This window comes from Echiichthys vipera (assembly GCF_963691815.1).
Source record: "Echiichthys vipera genome assembly, chromosome: 1".
Lineage (NCBI taxonomy): Eukaryota > Metazoa > Chordata > Actinopteri > Perciformes > Trachinidae > Echiichthys > Echiichthys vipera.
In genome coordinates this window covers 26,123,599-26,142,652 of record NC_139826.1, presented here as the reverse complement: position 1 = coordinate 26,142,652, position 19,054 = coordinate 26,123,599, and the positions used below count along the sequence as shown (strand labels likewise).

The 19,054-nt window shown below is 40.7% G+C and overlaps 1 protein-coding gene across 10 annotated transcripts in view; it reads right to left on the bottom strand.

Moving 5' to 3' along the window:
- Window positions 1-17,947, bottom strand: part of tjp1a (tight junction protein 1a) — a 56,428-nt gene extending 38,481 nt beyond the window's left edge. For all 10 annotated transcript variants that reach the window (XM_083918055.1, XM_083918059.1, XM_083918060.1 and 7 more), the window contains exon 1: window positions 17,571-17,947. In XM_083918055.1, coding sequence (XP_083774181.1) covers window positions 17,571-17,594 — 24 coding nt within the window. In that variant the 5' untranslated portion in view covers window positions 17,595-17,947. The remainder of the gene's footprint in view (window positions 1-17,570) is intronic.
- Window positions 17,948-19,054: the final 1,107 nt, after the last annotated feature.

The window sequence follows — 19,054 nt, the reverse complement described above, 5'->3', positions numbered from 1 at the left end:
GCACAATAAAAGCACAGAGAAATCCCGGACTCATCCCTAACTACCTCTAGTTTTAACCCATTCAATAGAATTACCTGAATCAACTTAGGAGGGAAACTGACAAAGCAGCAGGGGACAATATGGCCATCTTAAGAGTAATATCATGCGCTGAGAGGAGGTTTGAAAGAAGAGTAACACATGCTCTTTATCAGTGCTTTACAAATAAAACGGTTGTCTAGCAGGCCATTACTCACCACCTCCCTTCATCTACATTCCCCTCATTTGAACCACAGGAATGCTTCACACAGTGTGGGTGTATAAAATACAAAGTCTAAGATGCAGTTTTTTGAGTTAAAAAAAAGAACACAGGGTGAGATGTGGGAGAAGTGGAGAGAAAAGATGAGAGAATATGTGGGGACCGACATTTCTGCCATTGCAAAAGAACAATTCATTATTTATCACATCATTTTACGTAAAGACAGAAATACTGAGTAATGAGGCGAGCAGCAGCAACTGTCTAGATGACAACAAGTGTGAGGTAAAATTCTGACAAAGCTTTAGGTCAGTGTGCCTGCTCTTCTCTGATAGCCTGAGGCAGGATGCAAGCAAGAACAGCCACATCACCCACAGGAAAACACTCACTTCCTGTTTGCAGGAAATAGCTTCAGATTCCAGAAAAAAATCCCTGTCCACACTGTTGAAAATTCCTCTTGGTATACTCACCTCATCTCACAACATGTAACTTAAAGTCTTACTCAAGATTTAGGGCGCACTCACACTTGGCCCTGCTGATCCGTGCCATGCTTTAGCGTGATTGTCCCCCCTCCCTCTTCCCCTGGGGTTCATGCCCGCTTGCACTCATTACTTGAAATTGTCTGAGCATTTGCTTGATTGCTTCATCGGACCTCAGAGGTTTTTTTTTTGTTGTCCTACTGTTTTTATGAATATTTTCATCTGACCAAATCTGCAGCAATCACTCCATCTCTGCATCAGACCACAGCGAACCCTTTGGTTTTTAAATGTCTGTCACGGGGAACAGTCGCATATAAATAGTCTAAGGACCGCTGTCAATGCTCATGCTCATTCATGTGCATCCATGCCTTACTAAAGCCCACCTCTCACGGCTGAGAAGCGTGCCGTGCCCAGGCGCGGAACAGTTGTACTCACACTGGTTAAATGAACTAGACTTTAGCCATCATTCGTGCACGGTAAAAATGGCAAGTGTGTGTGTCCTTAGAAGGCACCATAAATACTCATCTGTAAAAGGTAGAAACACTTTTGCACGAATAAATACAGTTAACATGTCATTATGGTGTCCTGCAGAGAGGCCAAAACACCACAACAAAACCTAGGTAGCTGCATGTACTGTATTAGCTGTATGAGCTGAGGAGATGTAAGGGACTCAGGAGCAAAATGTCACATCCTTTGGATTTTCACAGAGTCCCAAGTCCTTTACATAGAAGTCAGCCCACAGGCTGTTATGGGCAACTGGGGAAGAAGGGGAAGGTCTCCCCAAATCACCAGTCCCAGCCTGGTCAGATGTGTACATGAACCGATGAAGGCTCTTGGATGAGAAGGGAAATGTCTTCCTAGGATAAATAACCAAGTCCAGTTGCTTTTGACTGAAACTGCTTTGGGGATAACGATGACCTGCACAAAGCAGAATATTCACAGGTTAGGGGAAGGTCTGACTTTTTAAAAAGTCACGTTCCAACCTGTTGGCCTATTGTCAATAAAAAACAGTTAATCCATGCAAAAAATTACACCTTTAAGAACCCTTGGGATCAACATTTAGAATGTCAACACCACCCTGTACCCGCAACACCTGTCACTGGGGCAATTGTATCCATGGTATCTGTATCTCCCTTTTTACTGGACCCAAAGGAAAGAGTGGAGCAGCGCTACACTCAAACAACACATAATTAGAGACACAGACACGCGCTCTTTCTGGAGGGCAAGCACACAACAGCACACGACACATCAAAGCCTCTAATGTAAGCTTTTACATTCTGTCTTTCAGTTTAGTGTGTAGTGCACTGTGCTGCCCCATGAAGCACACATGAAATTACAAAATAGCTGCTGTCACCTTCAGCATTAAACAGATTAATTCAGCAGTAGCCATTTTTAGGGCAGGTTGTGACTGTGATGTAAGGAGAGAGGGCTGGAAGTGTGTGCACACACATGGGTTTGCAGATGAGGGCAAGTAGCCAATAGGCAGAATGACGATGATGATGATGATGATGCAGAGCCTCAGTCAGCAATGATGTACTGTTGTGCTGACATGCTCAAATATGCTTGAGTTAATTAGTCTCAAACAGCAGCTCTACTCTGTCATACAGCTCCCTAAAAGCCCTCAATCAGGAGTCTCCTAAACACACAACTCTGAAAATTATCTGACACAGAGTCACTGCTGAATAGTGAGGGTAGAAATAAAATACAAAACCTATAATCCAGGCTTTTGGATTAAAACGTTAAGCTGAGCCATGCTTCCCTCTGAAGTAGACTGCTGCTGTCTCATGAAACCAAACAGAGGAATGGATGGATAGATGGATGGATGGACGGATGGATGGCAGGACGCATAACTGAGAACAGTGTGATGTCAAGCCCACCAGTTATCTCTGAGGTATATACAACTCTTGTGTGACCAGCTGATAGCTGGTGCACACGGTACAAATACTTTGTCCCATTTAGATGAGCTTAGTAGAGATGCCAGATGTTGTAAGGAATGAATAGACATTAACTTTCATTAAATTAATGTTCAAGGAACTACTTGTTTGGCAGGCAGTCAATTGGGGAATATAAAGTGCATCCCAGGTTCTTGATAGTGGTTCATAAGAAGAGTAATATATGTGATACATTCAATCATCATATTCATCATTTTCTTCCCCATAGATGAAGAACTTTATAAAGCTCTAGTCCATTAAGTTACGATTTAAGCAGGGTTGACTTAGGAGCCTGCTGATTTATTACATGACAACTGTCTATTAAGATACACACAAACACACACACACACACACACACACACACACACACACACACAAAGACATACACTCAACATTTAACTCGATTTTACTGTCAATTGTATTAACTTTAACTATAATGTAGGTAATGTATTTACACTTGAATAACGTGAGAGCTTCATTGGAGCCTCTGGGTCAGGAGCAAGCTCTGATTATTTTCACTGACCACAGTCCAGTTCCACACAGCTGATGTGCAGCGGGCTGTTCTCTGCTGTTCATTGACCCAGACACACAGCTAGGCTAGGCTAGCATCTAATGTGCAGCTTACCCTGCAGCAAAGTCATCCGAGCTCAACCACATTAATTGTTCTCTGCCTAGAGAGACAAGCAGGCGGAGTTGAGGTCACTGAGTGGTAACTTTTGGTGGGATTCTGACTTTCCACATTTCCACAATCCTTCCTGTTGGTTTTAGTTCAAGCTGGGGGTTTCTCACTTCAAACTTCAAAGTTTTAAATAGCCTCTCGGGCAGCGCTTCTCACTCTTGGGCTTTAAGGATACCCTTTCACCAGAGATATGAGTGTATTTGAGGGCTGGAAGATGTTTTCTTTTTCTTTTCGGGTGTGCAGGTGGTAAAAGGTCCAAGGCTGGAAAAGACACCAAATAACATAAATCTAATCGATTAACATCTCTACTTAATGCAAACTATCATTTTTTGAAACTATGGTTATTCTCCCTTGTACAATAATAATTAAATCAAAATGAACAACCTAGAAAGACTCACTCACACTCACATTCGGTTGATGTCTTGGTTGATTATAAAGGAATGGAAATTACTTCATGAGTAGAGCCTGACCTATATATCATCCGTTAACAGCCGCTGTTCACATCATTTATTGGCTTATTTACTGTTATCAGCAAAAGTCTCTCTCTTTCTTTCTCTCTCTCTCACACACACACATGCACGCACACTTTGTTTTTGAGTCTGTGGAAACTAACTGTAAGCCAAGGTACTGAGAGAGATAACCAGATCCAGCACTGGAACCTTTGGATTCAGCCAATCATCACAAACACAACTATCAGTATTCCCACCCAACCACTCCCATCACACACATGCACTCTACAAGGAATGTGCAGATAAGGAGACGAGGCCCAGCTCTCTCGCTCGGCCTGTTTCTCATTCCAAACGGTTTTCCTTACCTTTTCTTCGCCTCACGCTCTGGATCTTTCTACCTCAATCTCCCTCTGTGTCTTATTTTGACTCCTTTTCCCTTCTTCTGTCTCACTGACAATGAAAGCAAGGTCAGAGAACAACACCACAAGTGAATTAGATGTGATAATATAATGTGACTTGGTCGAGTTAATATCAGAGAACAAAAATAAACAAATGTCAGTGACCGTGAAGGCGCCCTAAAAAGATGCATTATCTGGCAATGATAATTTCAGTGATTACAGTGATTGGCTGTGTGGCTGATCAAGTTTCAGAGAAATTACTACAGTGTAAATGACTGTCGATTAACAGACGCCATATGTTGCCATGTGTTGTGATTAGGGCTCTCCCAAATACCACATTTGGTTCTAATCAACAACAAATATTTCTTTATTTGTTGTTATTTTAATATTTGTTGTAGAGGCAAGCCAGCTAGCGCCTCGCAAGAGAATGCTGGCAATAAAAATGGCCGTTGACTGTGTTAATCTTCATTAAATCGCCTAAAAACAACACAAGGTTGCTACAGTAAAATTATACAGACCTCTACATACATCAGACTGCTCTGTTTATAATTCGACACTAAATTCTCAAACTACCAACACTATGAATGCCTTACTGACCTAAATTTACTCTTATAGAATCCCATAAAATTAAATGTGTTAGCGACAACAACTATTGACATCCCACCACAAGTTTAACAAAACAATTTTACCCTGAGTACAGCATTCATTAATCATGTTTAGGTCATAGTGTCCCAGCATAGCCACAGGTACATTTAATCATCAAAGCAAATAAAAAAGAAGGAAATTGTACATCTTGATGTTGTAACACCTATGGTTGGCTCTAAATCCTTTGTTTTGTATCGTTTACTGGCATTTAATTGACAACTAGAATGCCACTCAGAGAGCGCAGACCTCTGCCAAGGCCAAAGGTGCATTCACATGCTCCTCAGATGGTCCCATTTCCCAAATTGGCAAGCTATTCTCCTGACGTGGTTCGGTCAGGTGAGCCATGAAATATAATCAGGAACTCATTTTCCCAATTATTCCGAGACTACATGAATGCAGAACACAAGTTCTATCTTGCAATATTAACGGAGGTGAAAATTAATTTGTGTATTCCCCACGTGATTCGGATCCACTCCAAAATTTAATGGGTTCTGCCTTGGCACATGCTACATCCTTCTAACAAGTTTCATGAAAAACATGACCTCCTTGGTGGATAAGTTACAGTTACAGCAATTATTAGCATGGAACCGCCCATGGAAATGCAAACTTTTCATTGCAACATACTATAAAAGGTGACTAACAAGTTGCTAAAGAACAAAATACAAGCAAAGTAGGATTCACAATCATGGGTTATTGGTTTGTCCTTGTTGTGTTATGAGCATCGTGAAACCATCTGGATTCTAGTGGTTTTTAAATCATGTTTCTTCTTCTCATAGCTGGGATTGATTGTAGAAACTCACTGTACCACACAAGCAGGCACTACACACACACATTAAACAAAAGGAGTGATTCAGCAAGGGGCCTTTAAGTCTGCTCATGTTTTCCTGTCTCCACAGTGCACACAGGAGGATGAAAATGTGCTACTACCAACAAGGACAAATTGTAGAGAGTCTCTTCTGTCATAATGCAACTGCAAAAACTACACATGATAACAGTGATAAGAGCAGAATTTGAATGTTCAAACATAAACCAGGACCAGGTGGTTGGACTATTGACACAGAAAGAAAAAAAAACATTATGACTTTCAAATTTCAAGTTGCACAACATCTTTCAAACTACGCAACTCTGAATCACAACTCATAGTCTCCACAATCACATGGTCCCATAAAACTTGGGGCCAAGCCCACTCAACGGCATTCCCAAGCCTTCTGAGGACTTTGCTACAATAGGCATGTTGTGGGGCAGAATCTATAGTGAATTAATGAGTTACTGTTGGAGCAGCCATGTTCCCAGCACTTAACTGGCAACATAATTACCGTTCCCCCAAGAGATGAGGGATAGGGAGGGGGTGCATGCATTCTTTAACAAGATGCACAAACACTGAGAGATAATACATAAATGACTTCTAATGACATCTAAAAAAAGAACTCCCCAGAAGCCCTACTAGAGAGGAAGCTTACATCCCCCAATGCACCTAATGAACTAATTACTATATGCAAAGAACAAATCTGTCATGAAGCCTCACCATCTTGTTATTCAGTAGTGTACATACAGTAAGTGAGTTAACATCGTTACGCTGTTTTAGGAAGGCAGGCAACTGAAGGCTAGAGGAATGAAGGTAACACGTGCACATCCTTTACAGTATCTGCAGATTCCAAGTCAGTTTTGTTAATGACTAGAGCTGAGTAGTGCACAGTTATCATCAACTAGGCCCACATAGGTCTCAGACACCAACAGACTGAACAAACTGCAGTTTGTGCAGAGGATGCTGTCCAGGCTCCGGTCTATCCTGGAAAATGTCTCCCACCCTCTCTACGACACACTGGCCCAGCAGAGGAGCACCTTCAGCAGAAGACTCCTCGCACCCAGATGCACCACAGAAAATCTTTTCTGCCTGTGGTCATTAAAACTATACAACGCATACCCTCTCTGTAATATGGACTCAATCATAATCTGTTCTTTGCACATTTGTACGGTACTTTGCACATTATTACATTACTTTTGATCTGTATATATTACTATTGTAAATTTGATATTTTACAATAGTGACCTTTTTTTAAAGTATTTCTATTTCTGCTTCTGAATTTTATAATGCAATTTAAATAGGACTGACAGCTGAACAAATCTGTATTAAGAAAATACAACGTGCATCAAAGCTTTCTTTAATTTATATGTGATGAGACAAGCTTTGTGAGTTGTAAAAGCAACACTTCAGACGTGTGAAGTATCTGCATACTGGTGCTGAAATAGTAAAAAAAAATACTTATAGTCCTCAGTTGGTTTAAAGAAAAGCTTGTGTTGTTGTTTTTTTCCACATTGTTTTCAGCGCCGTTTACTAATTTATCCTATTTCCGGGTCAAAAACCACTGCCGTGAAGTGAGGTAGGACAGCTATGACCAACTTATTATATATTTATACTCATGAATACTCCGATTACTGAAAGAGTTGGTCTGTTGAGGTATGAAAACCGTTTACATGGCATTTGAGAAAGTATGCCCTAAACCTAAATATAATCAGATTTATAGTGTAGAGTGTAGATCTTTTTCATCAGTGACATAAACCACCCTTGTTTGATGCTCTATTTGAATGGTTTCCAAACTTTTTTAGACATTCAATGGAAGTTTTCTTTGAAAATTAGCCACCCATATACAGTATGTACGCAGATGTTAAATTAAAATGTGCTGATATTTACTGTATACAAGGACAATCAATCAAAACAAAAAGGTTGCAGTTATTTTAATTTGGGTGGGCGCCTCAAACTGTGTTGAGTGCTGAGATATTTGAGCATTTCTTTGAGCTCTGTCTACCTTGTCAGATCTTTTCAAAGCTAATTTTTTCTCTGACCGTGTCCGAAGGCCATTCATTTGAACTACACTGTAAGGTCTTAGGTCCTGGGCAATAAAACGGACTATGCAAATCACTGTGCAAAGCAGAAAACATCAGGTTGAGATGATGACAGGCACTCCAACTGCTCAGGGTGCCTCGCTCTGGCATCTTTCCATTAATGTATGTGTAGAGGTCCTGTTCATGCATGTGTATAATGAGGGCCCTTGTGTGTAACATGCAAAAATAACAGTGAAATTTTTTAATTTCCCCTCTAGGGACAAATAAACATATAGAGAAAGAACCGGAGACTAGACATAAGGATGACCGCAGAGTTGTTTATAGAAAACATAATCAAATGATGTGCTGTTTTTATCTAAAGGTTGGGGGAGACAGATGCATGTGGACAAGATTTATATTTAGCAGGAACAATATTTCTATTGTCAGACAAAAATGACAGTGTATGCATTAAATTGTATAAAAGAGAAACAAATTCCCTTGACAGTAGTCAGAGATCTGGGAAATTTACACACAGATACGACTAGTGATGATTATGCCTTGTACAATGTCTCCCACAGGCTGATGACTGTTTCCCAGACAGAAAAGATAGTTCTGTACTCCCAACACTGCAAAAGATAAGCAAATGAACACATAGCAGTGTGTGTGTGTGTGTGTGTGTGTGTGTGTGTGTGTGTGTGTGTGTGTGTGTGTGTGTGTGTGTGTGTGTGTGTGTGTGTGTGTGTGTGTGTGTGTGTGTGTGTGTGTGTGTGTGTGTGTGTGTGTGTGTGTGTGTGTGTGTGTGTGTGTGTGTGTGTGTGTGTGTGTGTGTGTGGAAAGGCATGTAGGGCAACCAGCCTTGGGATGAATCTGTTGCAGCCTCTTTCTCTCTTCTCTAACCAGCTGAGCCATGGCTGCCACATGCACTCTCTCTTGTCCCTCACTGCTTAACCTCACTCTCTCTCTCTCACCATCTCTCACTTGCTCTCTCTGCCTCACACACACACAAAGCACCCTGTGTCAAATCCCCTATGCCTGCAGTGGGAATGATAAATCCCTGCAGAGACCTGCCCTGCCCTGCCAGAAAGGATGCAGAGGTGGCTTGGAGTGTCCTAGCTTTGATAGGCTGGCTGTTTGATAAGGAACAAGAGACTAACCAAGACTCAGGGTTAAATTACATTTCCATCCATCCATCCACAATCAAAAACAACTGCAGGTGGGTGGAAGGGGGTGGATCATTATATTTCAGCAGCCCATAATGTTTCTGCAAAAACAGAATTGTGGGTAAAACGAATAATGAAGGGCTAGTGCCAGGCTGGTCTTCCTGAGGGAGGTCCGTGAGATAATATTTAGACATAGGCTATCAGGTCAATGTCAGAGCACAACCACTCACACAACAGGGACTTTCTTGGCAGACCAAGGTCGAAGGTGTTTTTGGTAATGCCTGCCACACCATACTGGTCTAGCCTCACTCAGCCACACTATATCTGGAAATGTCGTTTTCACGTATGAACTCATAACAAAGTCAGGAGAACCGGGTACTGAAAGAGTTTCCTCTTCACACATGTAGCACAACAGGGGGCTGTCTGAGTCAGATGCCTTCTCCATCCATCCATCCATCCAGCCATCCATCCATTTTGTTCACTTATCTGGGGCTGGATAAGCGGAGTATTCCAGACATCCATCTCCTCAGCAATGCCTCACTTACTGGAAATACTCTGTTTGGTTTAGGCGAGGGGTAGAGTGTGCCAGAGGACATGACTAGGGCTGTTAGGGCAATACACTAATCTCACGATACAATACACGATATTCAGCTCACGATACAATATACGGTGTAAATATATCACGATATTCAGCCAACAATACGATTCGATTTGAAACGAAACACTTACATCACTTACTGAAAGATTTTAAAGGGACAGTGATTTTGGTGGCACCTTGTGAGTGTTTCATTGACTGGGATTGAATTAATAAAAACTGAAAGAATCAACAACACAAAATATGGCTCTGACTGGACAGCAGAGATGGTAACAAGTCACTTTTTGAAAGTCCAAGTCAAGTCTCAAGTCTCTGAGGGAAGCAGCAAGTCCGAATATAGTTTCTAATAGTTTAAATAAATAATAAAATAGAGTTAGAGTGCAACCGTATTGTAAAATTACACACAAGTCCCAACTAATGACACCTTATAATCTAGTGTAAAGAAACAAAGTTTGCTGCTCCCTTTACCTGGAACTAATTACAGACACACCTGAAACTCCAGGTCCTGCTCTCATTGGAGGATTTTAAAACATTTGATAATAACTTGGAGGAAGACACATCTGGCTGTAGATATTCTGCATGATATATTTATGATTATGCTAGATTTAGATATATATTTGCTGATTTCACTTGTTATTTGATATATTTTAATTGTATTATAGTCATGCTTTTTATTTAATTTATTTAGTCGTGCTGCTGTCGGTCTCAGGGCACTCTGAAAAACAGACGTTTAATGCCAGCGAGATCTTTCTGTGAAATAAATAAAAAATCACCCAGCCTCTCAAACGTGGTGTAATGGTTAAAGCTAATAACGCAGTAACATTAACGTTATGTGGTCAACAATAAACCTGTAACATAAACTTGCTTTGGGCTGGTTTTATAATTAACGTGAATTTCTCTCGGTTTAACAGTTACTATATTAGTAGCAAGCTAACGTTGATGGTTTATGCAGCTGAGCTTAACACAGATGTTGCATTCTGTGATTCTTTTGTGTCGGCTGTGAACGGTAATGAAACTGCAGCAGCAGACCGGGCGGCAGCAGGTGACGTGCTCTCCGTGTCATCTGCGGAGTGTGGCCGCTCACGCATCTCTGTGGGAGAGAATGACTTTCTGCCCCTGATGGTAATGCTCCAAAAAGTACATAAATACAAAGATTGTTCTCGACAAATCTCGAGTCAACAAATCTCTGCTGGACAGACAAATAGAAATGCTCTACAGCGACACTAGCAGCTAGCGGCCCTAATAGCTCTTCCTGCAAAGCGAACGGGGAAGAAATGGGCTGCGAGCTGAGTGCCAGGGGGATTTGAATGGTACTTAATGTATCAATAAGATACAATAATGCTTCTTGCCTGCCTATAATTCATCATGCCGTAACACTCACACGCATTGATTGATGTCAGAACCGCCGTAGGCCTCGTGCTGGTGCTCGTACACGTGCGTACGCTTGTGCTCGTACATGTGCAAACATGCTTTGCAAAAGCCCACCTCTCCCAAACGGGCCATGGACGGTTGCACTCAAACGAAGAAGACTTAAGTCGTGAAACGTATTTGGGCACGGTATGAATGGACAGTGTGAGTGCAACCGTACCGCATCTAGGCGCGGTACGCTTGCCGACAACGGCCCGTTTGGGAGAGGTGAGCTTTTGTTTTGTTTTTTTATACCTCCCTTGTGTTTTTGTAAGCTGCTGGAAATTCAATTTCCTTGTGGGAGTCATCCCAAAGAGATCAATAAAGAGAAGTCCAAGTCTCTAAATCTAAACAGTTTGATGCTCAATCCAACCGATTCAGACATTTCTGTTTTCACACACAGCTCAGCCAGGTAATGTCTGCATATTTCAGATTTGCAGTGCATGTGTGAAAGGGGCTTTATAGATTCAATTCTAGAAATATCCATTTGAAAGCTAATTCAGCCCAGTCAGATTAAAATATGACCAACAAATGAATTGCATGAATTTCTGCCTCAACAAACATCCAGACCTCTAAACTGAAGAATGATAAATGATGACAATTTCACAACACAGCCCACTTCTTGTGTCATTGTTTTTTTTTTCAGAATCTGATTCTTGTTAAAAGTTGTGGAGAAATTTGAACCACACCCATGTTATTCCAGAAAATCACAGCCAGAGACCAATGACTGCCAAGCAAATTGTGCGCTCATCCAACAAAGTGTAGGAAGGGCAGATAGTTGTCAATCATCTATTTTACAGCCAGCTTTGAATAATGTCCCTCTTAAGATATGCTATGCATGGCATTACCAAACCACAATGAGAAAAATAATATTTGTACATTGTAAAAGCTACTGCTGGACTTTTCCTAGGTTCTTGACCGACACTAGGCAAGAACATGTACTCCACCCTTGTGTGTTGTTGGATATTAATTAAATAGAAATAAATATTATTGTGCTTAATTATTTCCTTTTTAACATAGACAAGCCATGATTATAGGAGAAAGAGGCAGTCTTTAAAATCTGGCATGTGATTCAGACTATAGCCGGTGCATCATTCCCTCCCACTCCTTTCTCCTTTTCACCCCTCCAATAACCGCTCCTCATGTCACCTCCTCCCTCGGAAGGAATTTTCTGCTTTCTTTCTTTTCCTCTTTCTGCCATCCACCTGCCTCCTGCTGTGAGTATCTGCCCTGGATTTCCCTCCAGGGATGAGAGGATAAGCAGGTCAGATGTCCTTGATAATTGCCGCACTCCAAAGTCTCCTGGCATTCAAACAACACAACCAGCTGCTTTCTCTCAATTTTTTTATCCAGACTAACAGAAGGTGGTACTTCAGTAATGAGGAGCTAGTTTTTCGATTATCACAGTCTGTCTTCTCTTTTTCAAAACTGGTCGACATTGACAATTTTATCTGGGGATCTGGAAAATAACTGTACTTACATCAAGCTTACTCTGTGTGTGCTTATGATAAGTGAGTTTATGTCGCTCATGGTCCATGGACCTATGCCTAAACAGTTGCTATTGACAAAATGAATGACACACTTGTGTTAAGATCCAGTCAAAAACTGAAGCCCAGCTGAGGCAAGAGACCGCTGGCTGCTGCCGTCAATATGAACAACTGGATGCCCTCTCATCTTATACACAGATGCAGTCTACACCTGCACTCCTTAAAGGCTGGGATGACTTTGAATCATGGGCTTAAACCAAGGACTAGCATGTTAGTGAAGACAGGAATGAGTTGGTGAGCTGGTTATAGTATAGGTGCATTTTGCGTCTCATATTTTTATGCTGAGGCTGCAACTGGTCGCATTTGTTGTTCTTGAATAATCCTTCTCTAACGTGTTGGACCGTAGCTGCTGACGACAGTAACCCAGACTACACTGATTGCTCTTTGCCCTGTGTGGTCTCAAAAAGAATTTAATTGTGCCCAGGAGTGTTCCCCTTGATATTTTTGACTCAGTTTCACGATGTCATTAATATCAATAACCCTTGTCATACTGCCCATTGCACACATGTGCATCATACAAGAACAATGTTTAAGATTTATAATTTAATGTGTTAAAACGAAGGCATATGCAGCCCTTTGAAGAGTGTACCAACAGAATATTAGACAATTGCTTTATGATCTGAAGTCCTTGTCACAGACGCCAGACATAAGCTCTTCCATCCTCTGTTTATCACTTGCCAAATCAGCCCCGATCCTCCAAAAAGGAAGGGGAGCCTAGGACACAGAACAAAAACATCACCAGGACACATTTCCTCTCGTAGCACTTGGTATCTAATTACATTTCCCTCTTTCATTGATGTAAATGGGGATGTGTTATCATCAAAGCAAAACAGAGGCTGTTATGGCTCACTGTGAAACTCTAATTAATACAACCTCCTTCATCCAAATGCATTTTCCACTTATTTCAGTCTGTCTTCTCGAAATACAAGTCGCAAGGGTAGTGGGACTGCTGTTGTGCTATATTATGTTATGTTATTACACTGTTGCATTCAAAAAAGTAAACAGGAATGGCTGAAGGCCAAACACAAGGAAGAATGAGGCCAGCATTAACTGTAGTGAGGAGGACTTAATTTCAACTCTTCATTGGATTAAAGTGTTTTTTAACCATCAGTTAAACAAAAAAACAATGTATTGAGCACTATTAAAAATATGTTTAGTAAAGATGCCATACAATAACTATTACCATTGCCAAATAAGTCAAATACATTGTATTGTCTTTATATGGTGATCCTTTTTTTAATCAAATGTAACTTTTTGTTACTCCACTGCACAACGGTCATCCTGTCATGAAATGTCATATGACTGCACAGCCAGACTGTCTTCTTTGTCTTTTTCTCCTAGCTTTGAAACACTGATCCTTTCCTCTCTCCTTGGTGCCAGAGCAGGAACTTCACCAAACAGAAAGATCTTCCCTTTTCCATCACATCCTCCTCTAAACAGCAATTAACACAAAATGTTATTTTGTAGTGTAGGTCTGTCATGACATGAAACTGAAAGGTAGCTTTAACATTGACTTAGACAAAATTATTTTCTTAATGTTCACCTTGTTTTTTGCCAAAGTCTTCACAATTGACACATAATTTTAACCTACTGACACAATATTGCACCACAATAACATGATTGACCCGTAAGATGAAGTCAACACACCTGCAGACGTAACTCTGTTCCTGAAAAACAGGGCTGCCACATTTTATTCTAGTTGATCATTAACTGTAGCTTTACGTGGTATGTGACTAACACTGATGTCATGTCAGTTTACCACAACCTATCAGGTGGGAGTTTATATTCGGACAATGAGTGATGAAGTCATACTCGCTTCACGGATTATTTCTGACAATGCATGATGAGTCTGTTAATATTAAATTCAGTCAGGGGAAGTCTGTCTCACGAGGAGCAGCTTTGGATGCTTAATGTGACTACTGTCTTTACTGTTTGCTAATCAGTGCAGTGACCCGTGAAAAGAAGTCACTAGGCCTCATGTATTTAAGGAGAAACAGCTCTACTAGGCTTCTAGGGTTGGCCAAGATGAAAAGATAAAATAAAAACATAGAGAACCTTCTAATGATTTTGAGATATTTCAGGATAGTTATTTTTAACCAAATGTTTGTGTTAAAATCTCCATGATCTCCCAGTTGTTCAGTGCAAACAAAATACTCACTGATAACTCATAACATATTAACATTTTATTATTAATTTATGATTCCTGCTTTCAGAAAAATTGATGAAAGAAACCCTTTATGAAAATATACATTGAGCGAATAAGGTTAGTGGACCAGAGCTTAGCTTTGGAAGAGTACAGGACTTCTGTCTGTCTGTCTGTGTGTATGCAACGCTGGCTATAACTGACATAAGAAAAGGCTGAGCTAAATGAATGAGACATCAATTCACCCCCATAACAGTATCACTAAAACTTGGTAAGCAGGCTGTCCGCTAATCACAATGGGGTCATCCCTATGTTCCCCAGGTCATATGTTCCCCAGGTCATATGTTCCCGGGGTCCGTTTCCCCAAAAAGGGACCTATGTTCCCCGGGTCTGTTTCCCCAAAAGGTACCTATGTTCCCCGGGCCGGTTTTCCCAAAAGGGTCCTATGTTCCCCGGTCAATTCAGCATTTCTTTAAAAAAGGTCCACTGTTTCCCGGTCATAAACGAAGCGGGGAACATAGGACCTTTTTTAGGAAAAGCGGGGTACATCTGACTTCTTTTTAAAAAAAGGGTCCTATGTTCCCATACACATACATAGGTACGTTCCCATCACAACCAAGCTGCCAACGCTGCCCTTCAACCAACCAGACAACATGACTAGAGCCAAGATCGCAAACTTGGCCTATCACAAACATATCCTGTATCTATCGGTACCGACATACACCTTTCTGATATGCTACAATATGAAAACCTTGTTTACAGAACGCATAATGCAGAAAACGATGCTTAGGGGGATTTAGAAATGTCTTATCACTTAATCTCATTTATTTCATTTTTATTTATTTAAATGATGAGCAATGGACTGATAGGTCTACTAAACATGATGTTTATTTAGCTTTATTTTAAGAACTGGTTGACAATGTAATACATTGTATGGGTAATGTATAAAAATATACAATATTCTTTAATAGAGTTATTTGTTTAAGAACGTAGCCTTCTGAGTGCCTCTGCGTTGCTGTGTCGGTGCACAATCAGTAAAAAATCCACAGAGAAGTTCTATTTTCATTACAGCTAAAAAATGACTGTACTGTACCAAAGATAGTGACCATTCATGCAAACTCAAAGTAAGTCTACATCAAGGGCCGGGCTTTTTTCCAGCACTTTTTGTGTGGCTCTGACCAGTTATAGTATATATAGTTTCACTTTTAATTCAAAGCAGACAACAATGTTCAAGTGCCCTAGTCCTACCTGTTGTAATAAAACACTAAATACAGATTTCAAAGAAAATAGAAAATAATACTAAATTAAAGAGGAAACTCTGGAATTACTCATGAGCTCAGGAAACACTTTTGGCCCAATACCAACTGAAAGCATAGAATAGTAATAAAGTAGTAATTTTATATGTCACAGTGTGACCGAGGCCATCATATACAGTACAGCATATCATCACCAGCTGACATGACGGAGCTGGTTTCGTCTGACTGGAACAACCGACCAAACCTGAATATCACCACCTCTGTTAGACAAACACAGCACATTCCTCAATTGTCAAACTGAAAAAAAGAAATCCCTTCATAGAAAATGACTATTGAATACACTGTGTAAAAATATTTAGGTCTAATTTGAGGACTGAACCACTTAAAGCTGCAGTAGGTAAAAAAAACAACAACCAGACTTTGAAGCAGAGTGGGACAACTTCCCGCGGCTCTCCCTCTCTGTCCTGAGCCAATAGGAGTGCTCTCTCTCTGAGAAATGACAGTTGTGTCTAGATGGTAACCCTAGATTTGCAAACACTTGCTTCCCGGCCACCTAATACTAAACTTAACCATTCAATTTTGATGCCTAACCCTAAACATGTAAGCTTAACCATCTTGAAATAATTTCGTAAATATTGGGTTACCATCTAGACAGGACCATAATGACCTGTGATTGACCAAAGTCTCCCGTCACGGGCTAGATTTTCTAAAGTCTGAAAGCAGAGGCAAGAGGATGTGCAGAAGTCATGTTTTTTTAAGATACTGCATTCACATGTATTTTGGAAATGTAGAAGTTTACAAAAGTCACCTAACAATAAAACGTACAGCATTTCTTCAAGACTGTCCAGCTGCCAGTCAACACCTGACACAGTTTTCAACTCATTCTGCAGGAATGCTTCCTCGACGATCTACAGTGTAAAATATGTTATGTAAATCTTGAAAATATGCCAGGCTTGACAGGTATTCATCCAGCTGTTTTAGACTTATGAATGGAGACGGTGATTACACATAGCTGATACAGTGCTGCAGGTGAAAACAAAAAAAAGGCAGAGTAAACTTTCTCCAAAATAGGCTTCAGGGACTTAACTGGGACTTGATAAGTGAGTGAAAAATGGTGAATAGAAAAGTTATACTCTATAAATACTATGCACTTTATTTAGTGCAAGTTGATTTACTCAAAGTCATTACAATAAGATTATTCAATAAAATTACACGTTGGGTAACAGGTGGCTCATCCTCATATTACTAAACAAGTCTTTCATAAAAATACTACCAATATTCCCAAACTTGATCACATATAGTTTGAGATCCACTCTTTTCTGGGATCTGTGACGTGTGAAAGGCTCGGTTAGTGTGGATGGGGGTTTCCTGCCACTCTCTAAATAAACCATTAAGACTAGATATCAACAGGTAGCTGAGCTGAAACATACAACATGAACAGAGCTGGGTCATTTATCTGTGACACTTTATCAACAGTAAAAGCCAGTTTAAATCAGATTATTATAGAAAACAGCATGGCTGGTTGTAGGCTGTAGATTTCAAAACAAGCCCAAAGCCAAACACACTCAAACACAGACACATATTTACTCTCTCTCTCTCTCTCACACACACACACACACACACACACCATTAGCCATACTATATTACTACTAACAACAGTCTACACGTATAGCCCAACTACAGCACAAATGACCTCTGTTGCCTATTTAGCCGGTGTTAGCTTTTCACTTTATCACACACATTAGCCACAGAGGCCAGCAGCAGCATAATAATGGGACAAAAACACTTCACAGTTTGAGTTGTATCCAGGGCAGCAGGTTACCCACCTTATCCTTAGCTTTGGAGGACATTGTACACTCCTATTCCGCTTAAAAAGTGGCAGGTTAAAACAAAAGTTGTCGGTGTCTTTTGCTTTGATAATCACTTTCGTAGTTCCCCTTCCCAGTTGAATTTTTTTTTTTCGCCCAGCTGCCGCCACGCCGGGCTACGTTGTTATTTTATTTTATCCAGGACGACGGGAAACATGTCACGAAAAGCCGTTTGGAAAGTCCAAAGTTCATTATCTTATCTTCGTTAGTCCAGTCAGGTTATCGAGTCATGGGAGAAGAAAACTCGATGCGAAAAAAAGGGAAATAAGACCACCTTTGCTTCTGATATTTCGTCGCTAACCGCTGGTTGTAAAGTTGAGAAGAGTCTGCATCACTCGGACGGTGTGCAGCGGCAGTAATGGCAGGCTGAGTAAACCTCTCCCTGCTCTCGGCTCTGCGAGCAACGGCCGTGTCGTGTCTGGGCGGAGCGGACCACTTCATTCACAGAGGGGTGCGAGACTGGGAAAAAACGGGGGCATTGTCCATTTACCTCAAACTTTCTCACCTAACGTTTACTATTATTTTTCATAAAAATATTAAGTATATATAAGTACCTAAAAATCTTGTTTACTTGCCGTTTATTATTTGTTTGTATCGCCGCTATAAAAATACCCACCCCTTTTATCCCCATGGAATAAACAGTCCGGGATACAATAAGGAGAAGCGACGCCGCTGTCCCTGCTGATGCTGAATGCTCACTTTCACTGCGTGTGATGAGGAGGGTGAATGTTGTTGGTATGTTACGCAAGGACAATAGTAGTATACTATTAGTAAACAGATTTTTCTTTTTCTTTTTAAACTTTATTGCACAAGAAATGCCCTAAACTATATGTCCATCTCTGTGTTTGTGGGGCTCGTTTTGTAGATTAAAAAATGAGTCAATAAACTAAAAGGTCCTTATTTGAAAAACATTTCAGAGCACAGAGAAATTGTCCAGTGTTTGTGGTTGGCAAGTCACCACACAGGAAACCACAAAAGCCATTCAGTTAAGTTCCTATGACTTCCTAACTCGGACCCACCCACAGGATGCAACAATCTCAGCTTATTGTTTCACAGTTTACTTCTGTTTCCAGCAAACAATCTATGGCTACATTAAAAGTGGGCCACAGGAGAAACAAAAAATGATGAAGTAGTGTGACATTATGAAAGTTTTCAGTGTCCATGTTTTTAGTAATGTGAGACAACCCCTATCTTTTCCAAACAAACAAAGCAATCACATTCCCTCAATCTAGCTCCTCTGATGATTACTTCCTCTGTCTTTCTCGCTCAACTGTGGAGGAGGGCTTGGCGGCAGCGTAGGTGGTCTAAGGGGGTTAATTCCTACCAGCCATAATCCTACGAGGATAAAATACTGCCAGTCAGAAGCAGCAGACATGACTTGAGGGTTGCAAGCAGAGGATGACCTCCAGAAAGGCCAGGTCACGCCTAAAACAGGATCAAGA